The sequence below is a fragment of the Thermobia domestica genome, chromosome 15, assembly GCF_964235325.1.
Source record: "Thermobia domestica chromosome 15, izTheDome1.hap1.1, whole genome shotgun sequence".
Classification (NCBI taxonomy): domain Eukaryota; kingdom Metazoa; phylum Arthropoda; class Insecta; order Zygentoma; family Lepismatidae; genus Thermobia; species Thermobia domestica.
In genome coordinates, this window is record NC_137468.1 from 70,121,437 (window position 1) to 70,129,132 (window position 7,696).

Here is a 7,696-nt window from a genome sequence, read left to right on the forward strand (position 1 = left end):
AGAACACTCAATAAAGTTTATATAAGATGAACGAAATGGTGTCAGGCTGTGTGTTGGGTCTATATAAAAGTGAGTATTACAGAGAAATATAATACAAAATTTTATCCATCATTCAAGAAATAACATTTTAGAGGTCAGCATCAGAGGGAAGAATTTTAAGGTATACGATATGTTCTACAGTTCTAAAATTTATTAGTTAATCAATTTTGAATATTTATTCTGGATATTAAGTATATTTGTAGTTTTAGTAAATTTGTTTTGTACATGGGCCATAACTTGAAACATATCAGTTTTTGCATCTCTAGTCTCTCCATGAGACTAAACTTGAAAGTATCTGTAAAATTAATTTTAAATTGACACGTAATATTGGAGAAATATATAGCAACGGAAAGTTATGTATATTTTTGCCAGTGATGTAAAACGGAAACTTATTCACTATTTTCCCGGAAAATGTTCCGTTCTTAATGAACGATGGTTGAATATGAATTAATATTGTTATGTGACCGTGCAGTGCGACCTATTTAACTCGTTCAATCCTGAAGGTTAATGCTTATTACAATAAAGTGCATATTTAAAGTGTAGCGAAAAATAAAGCATCTTATTTGTTGAATTCATGTCCAGAAAGTTTATTTCCTTACAAATAAGAGATAAAATTTATAGAAATGGAGGAGAATTCGATGACAAATGTCTTATGAAACGATGTATGAAACAGAAGTATAAAACTTTTTCTTGGAAAATATTGTTATTTTCTCAAAAAACAAAAAATACTTAAAAATTTAAAATTTTTTAGAAAGAAGAATTCTAAAGAAGAACGAATACAAGATCTTTTTTTTGTTGTTGTTGTTTGTTTAAGAAATCGCTTTGTTTACTGATGAAAAGTGAAATGTTCATTTTACAGAATAAAAAACTAAGTTTGAAACTTTAAAAAAAGTACTCATGCATGTTTACCTCAGATGCATTTTTTTTTTTTTTTTTAACCAATTTTGCGAATGTTGCAGAGGTTTTGAAATATCTTGTATATATACAAATGGAAGTGAACGCTTGCTTTAAACACGCTCCATATTATAAGGTATCACATTGCCAAAAAAAAAAAAAAAAAAAAAAAAAAAAAAGGTGTTGATCTGTTCAGTAGTTTTTGAGTCTATAATCCTCAAAGATGAGTATAGGAGCCGATTTAAATAGCTTCGCTCGCTCAGCTCAATAATTTATGAAAATTGATATAGAGATAATGGAAAATGTTTTGGAAAGATACTTTTGACAGATGATTGAAAATAACTTAGCATAGAGTTATGTTAGTACACACAATTTGATCAGTAAAAAGGAACGTTTTCAGTGGTATGATGGTTCCAATATGGAAATGCTGGCAGGAATAATCGGGTTTGCAATGAAGGCAGCTTAAGCTTTTCGCCTGCAGAATACTTTCATCTGATTTCCTCCACACTATTTGGTGAACCTTCATTGTTCCTTTTAAAGTAGGCAAATCATCAGGAATCATTCTACCAAAGTAGGCGAATTTAGTCTCATCTATTTCCATAATTTTTACCACCTCTCCGTGAGGATTCTTATGAAATCTTTGCAGGTTGTTATATCATCTGAAAGTCTGACAACATTGTTAGCTATTCGTTTCAGGCATCCACCAACTCCATCTGGGTCACCTTTACCGAGACGAGATATCGACAAAAGTTCGAGACGCGAAAGCGTTATTTCTCGTCTCGCCTCGTCTGGTGTTGTAACACTAATGAACAATTTTGGAAATTTAAGAAATTTTTAAGACTTAGAAACTAAAATTAAGAATGAAACAAAAATAAATTTATTAAGAAATAAATTCGTTTCTACAACCACATCAGACTGTTACAGCGACATTAACTTCTGCGAAATTCTGCGTAGTGTAGTTTACAGTTGAAATGAAAATTACTTAATTAGTAATGGAAACTTGAAAATGAAATTCAACATCAACGTTTTTTTCTTCTTTTTGGTACCCTATTCGATAAAGCAAAGAAATATATGAACCTAAAAATATTATGAGTCTGTAAAAGGAATTTCCAGTTGAGATTTTCCTTCCGAAAATCAAATTCAAGGATAAATTGATCATCTGTAAAAATGGGCTACCGTCTGCATTAAAGGTTGAAGGCACTGAAATATCTTTCAGAAGGTCGAAGTCCCAATGATGATATGTGAGTAAGGTTAAATAAAGGTGAGGTTGAGTGAGCGCGATGTCGGATTATTGTCAGGTGAGTTCTAGTGAGCGTGATGTCATACTAGGGATGTCAACGTGAGGTTTAGTGAGTGTGATATCGGAAAGACGTCAGTGCGAGGATGAGTGAGCGGAATGTTGGATTGATGATATAAGCGTAAAGTCTAGTAAGATGATGTCGAAATGAAGATGTGAGTGTCAGGTCGAATGGGTGTGATATTGGGGTCGGTGATGTGAGTGTGAGGTCAAGTAAGTGTGATGTCGAAGTGATATGAGTATGAGGCCGAGTGAGCGTGATGTCGAAAAGTTGTTGTGAGTATGAGGTGGAAACTATGTCGTGAGCTTGAGTTTGAATGAGGTTAGCACCTTTGTAGTGGACACCCGTTGCTCTGAACTGTTTCTTTTCTACTGTGAAATATGCAGCCGTTCTTTGACACAATTTTCTGGTATTGCATTACTTACCCGGGTAAAGACGAAAAGAAAAGTCGACTTTTTCGGGCTGATTTTCCCCATTGTTGGCAAGGAAATGATTATAATTTTAGCGCATGCTATTACTTGAAATGGCTCAACCACAGAATAGACCATCGGGTGTTTTGTTAGTAAGATTTATCATGGGGGTCCAATGATTTAATTATATTATAAAAGGTTATAATATTTATTTGTTATTTTATATGTTATTTATTATAGTTATTTATTTTATATGTTATATGTTTTTAAGGTTATATGTTATTTTAATGACAAAGTGATCAATTTACGAGAGAAGAATAAACAAGAACTCTGGCTCTTTAGAGAGTCATAATAAAGAGGAATTCTGCATAACATCTCCAATTATGTGAGGCTGTGGTTTAGCAACGTTAAGCATCTAATACGCGTAATATATGGGTCTCATCAAATTTCTACACCCATAAAAGCCGTTTTTTTTTTTTTTTTTTTTTTTGAGAAAATACGGAAATTTTTGCGTTTTTAACTTTTTATGATTTGCTTATTCAAGTATCACCTTTGTTTTTCGGTAGTGGATTCTACGAGTAAAGAAGTGCCTTTATAACATTTGTTCAGTCCGTGGATACGAGAAGGGTTCATGTTATCAGTGTTAGTTAAACCAAAATTGAGGAATTAAAGAAATAAACAGCAAACATATTTCTTTTTTTAAATCATTCATTGTTAGCAGTATAGCTTCGTAAAATGATAAGCACTTGGCCATTAGCAGCAGTTTGGCTACAGACAGGCAAATAATTTGAAGTATTCACCAACTACCTCTATAAAAATTGTTGAGGAAGTACCTCAAGAATCTGAAACATGGATATTTGGATAGGGCACATACTAGTTCCTAAGTGAAGTCTTCAGCCGATTACGGTAGGTCCCATAGTTTTGGAGCTATAAAGCTTAAGAGTTGATTTTTTTCATGATTTCGGCAGCCTATAATTTTGAAGGGAATCATTTGCGCACCCAGGTTGGTCTATACTTTTTATCTTATCTTGGTGTCAGGAATCATCTCTCAAACGTTGTCGGTGTTGTTTTGAAAGACTCTCTCTCTCTCTCTCTCTCTCTCTATATATATATATATATATATATATATATAACTGTTAAATAGGAAGTAGGCTAACACTTTAGAAAATGTCACGGTCCGCCACTGAATCCGTGGCTGGCAATCTTTATTGATCTTCGACTGGCACTTTATTGGTATTCAGCAAGTGAAAATTATACAACCCAACATTCTAGAACGGTCATGTTGGCCGCCTAACCACCTACAAAGTACCTTGAAAGATATACATCTTGAGTGTTTTACTGGTTGCTTAAACTCAAACTGGCAGTATAACTCATGGTAAAACAAAGAAAAAAAATTCAGAAAGCAAGAACCAGATACAAGCCCATTTTTGTTTTGATATCGAATTTGGCTAATATCTCGTTCTTCGTTCGGGAAACACTTTATTGTAAGGTTCTGATGTTCTATTACATGTAAAACCTAATATAAATTCCGTTTACAAAACTAAAGTCATAAACGGCTACTTTAGGTACGATGTTAGTTTAATGGTAGTGAAAGTACATTATTTATAGGATGTATTATTTCCTTAATATTATATCGTGTCAATATATTTGAAATGGGAAACTTAGGTGTAGCTTCTTAACCTTCTTCCGCTCGAATTTTAATTACCTCAATAAATGCATTGTTTACAGATAGATAGATAAACTTGTTCTGTGTAACCTCCAACATAAAATGTCACCAACTGAATTTATGCAAAAATAAATGACAATTTTCTTCCACTACTACATTTTTAGAACAGTTATTGCTAATATTAAATTTTCAGTAAAACATTTTTGCCATACACTGCAATTCTGTTAACTCTACAACAATTCTTTGGAACTAGAAAGATCATTCTGTTCATCGATTTGCTCCTTTTTGTTCATTAAATGATTTCTTATCTTTAAGCGTTGAACTTCTCATGATTTTCTTCTTCAGAATGCAATTATTAAATGTTATAACAGGAAAGAAATGTGAACGTACTGTTATTTCTTCATTTAAGTTCAAATGTTTAAAAAAAATCCCAGACAAAAAAGCAGTGGAAGAAAACTTCGTTTAAAAAAAGAAGACTATATTTCGAGACTGAACCTCTACCAGTGTCGGACTGGCCAAGTTCAGGGTCCTTGGCGCGTGTCTTTAAAGGCCCCTCACCCATATATATATATATATATATATATATATATATATATATATATATATATATATAGATAGATAGATAGATATATTCTGTATTGAATAAATATGTAGTACAAAGCAGATCGCGAAACAAGTGACAATAATACTGACCGAAACAATCAAACGTAATAGTGAAGTTACTTCAGTTAGTTTAATAGTTTTGTATGCAGTTCTTCACTTGATGAGGCAATCAAATCAATTGAGAACTGTTTTTTCAAAACTCGACAGATAAAATTTTGAGAAACGGGGGTACGCCGTTTGTGCTACCAATCAAGCTGTGAAATCAGAATTGACAGTTATCGAAATGTGCCATGTGTAAAGAATACTAAATCATGAACGTTTTGTCAGAACTCGATAGAGGTTATGTACAATAAGAACAAAAGTGCAATTGTTTTGTTTTTCTTTAAAAAAAAATGTTTTGTGCTCTACCGAGTTTTGAAAAAAAAAAAACGCTCCTCAGTTTCTCTTTCTTTGTCGACATTTTTGAAAAATCTTTTTCTGCAAACATAAAAAGTACGGGAGAAAATGCCTTCTCATATGTGACTTGAGTAATGTGAGGGTAAGAACAAATTTGAAAGCAGTGTATAAATTACTAAACAAATCATTCTGTTGCGAATAAGCCCAAGGGGCCGTTACGGACTAGGGTGGGCCTTTGTTAAGTACGAAGTTTTATTGGTTCACGGGCCGTATTGATATGAGCAATGGGTGCCGAGAAGACTTCTTTCGGAAAGACGAACTTAGGCTTTCGCAAACTTTTTGGTAGGAAGACTCAAGAAAGCATTTGCGATAGCGAAAATTCTACCAAGGCCTAACAAGTCCTGCGTCTTGTGATCCTTGCGGGGCCCCTCGAGCCTCGGGCCCTTGGCGATCGCCAAGTAGCCAACGTGGCCAGTAAAGTATTGATCTCTACTCCCAGAAAGCATCACTGCGAGTGATTTTGTGGACATTTTAGGTGACCAAATGCTCTTTATGGTCCGATGTTGTTGCGGTCAATGATGCGAATTTTCAAAATCGCAATGAACCGATTCACACTGCCGGATCTACTGAGGCGTGGTCATGAACATCAGAATGAACTACAACATTTGATCAATTCTACCTTTTCTTCAGCAGTGGCGGTTCTAGCTCGGGGCCAGGGGGCCTAGCCCCTCATTTTTTGAATAACAAAAATAACTTGAAGTATTATTTATATATTTTTGAAAATTCATAGTAAACTCATGATATACCTATCATAGCCTGGGTTCTGCTGGTCTTCCTCGTTTTTACCTTTTAGAGCCGCCACTGATCTTCAGTTCTCAACATTATTGAATACTTGTTATTTTTGAAATTCAGATTCCGGAGTAAATAAACTCCTCCATTCTCGCTGAGACAACTGAGTATTGCAGTGCAGAAGCAATGGTACAATATTTCTCTGGATACTGTTAAAGACTTATTTACGTCCATTCCACAAATGAATTCGAGCTGTTCTGAGGCTAATGGTAGTCTCACGTCGTATTAATAGATTTTTTCCCAGTTGTTTCATTACTTTCATAACCATCTATGTAACACATATATTCCGAGACTTCTCAAGAAATTTGAGAGCAGATGGTGGTTTTATATCATACCAAACAAATTTACTAATGTTTCTTTTGTCTTTCCTCCTAAGGTCTTGAAATGGCACGTCCTACAAGAGCAGACATTCAAGAATGGATGACCAACATATCAAGTTTACTTCAAAGTGAGCTGGGACGGGAAGAATATAGAACATTTCTAATCAGACTTGAACTTGATGAAGAGAAGAACAACTTGGATTTCTACCATGAGTGTCTGTCAGTGATCAGAGCTTCTGATCCTTTCCCGATAGCACAACAAGTGAAGCAACAGTATATTGATGTTGGTAGTCCTAGCCAAGTAAATTTAGATACTGGCTTTTTGGGCGACGTGAATGAAGCTATTTCGAAGAAAGATAAACCACGTTTAAAAGAAATATTCGAAAGAGGACAAAAAACGATACAAAGCTTTCTGGAACGGAACAGTTATCCAGTATTTCAACAGGAGCTAATAAGGCGTCTGCGGAACATGTAGCCATTAGTTTTGGAACATGCAGCATATAAAAGTACAAAATAAGCTAAAATTACGATATTTATTTTATCTTTATATTGTACTTCTATATGTTAAGTAATTTCAAAACTACTATTGTAGTAGTGACTGAAACACTACCTTCAAATTTAGAGCTGTTCTGAACACTCTGAAGTAGTGCGTAATGTCAATTACTTTTGTTATACATTGAATTGTATGAGAAAATTTATTGGGAAAGGGCAACTACTAAATCATTATTATTGTTACTTATTAGCAAAATATACGAAGATTGTTTTCTTTATTTTGTAATAGATTTACTTTATGTTGAGTGATAATCTTCTTTGAATATAATTGTTAGTCCTATTGTTGGTTGTGGTACTTATTTAACGTTCCTATTTCTTTGTACTGTATAAAATATATATTCTTTAGAAATGAATGGGAAACTTATAATTTGGATGAGTAATAAATAGTAATATTTGTGTACATCACAGGTTTCTGCATGCAAGCTGTGATACTAATAAGATTTCTCTATATTAGGAAACTTAATTTAAAGTTGGATTGAAAGAACTTCAGTTTACACTAATTTCTAACTCTATACAAAATCACTAGCAGATCCAGAAGGATCGTTTGGAGGGGGCTGATCAGCTCCTTGAAGATGAATGTAGATTCGAAATACGGAATTTCACATTAGAATAAAATAATGTAGTGCAATATTAATCCGTTTGAAGCCTTACAATTACATCAACATCTGT

General features: G+C 33.8%; 1 protein-coding gene across 1 annotated transcript; it reads left to right on the top strand.

Moving 5' to 3' along the window:
• Positions 1-105: 105 nt before the first annotated feature.
• Positions 106-7,313, top strand: LOC145671861 (regulator of G-protein signaling 5-like). The gene is made up of 2 exons (XM_081741087.1): positions 106-160; positions 6,532-7,313. Exon 2 carries the CDS (start codon positions 6,540-6,542, stop codon positions 6,948-6,950), a length of 411 nt encoding a protein of 136 aa, XP_081597213.1. The 5' UTR covers positions 106-160; positions 6,532-6,539; the 3' UTR covers positions 6,951-7,313.
• Positions 7,314-7,696: the final 383 nt, after the last annotated feature.

What these genes read in the sequence shown, in the direction of transcription:
- LOC145671861 (XM_081741087.1), top strand. Translation starts at nt 6,540, where the DNA reads ATGGCACGTCCTACAAGAGCAGACATTCAAGAATGGATGACCAACATA.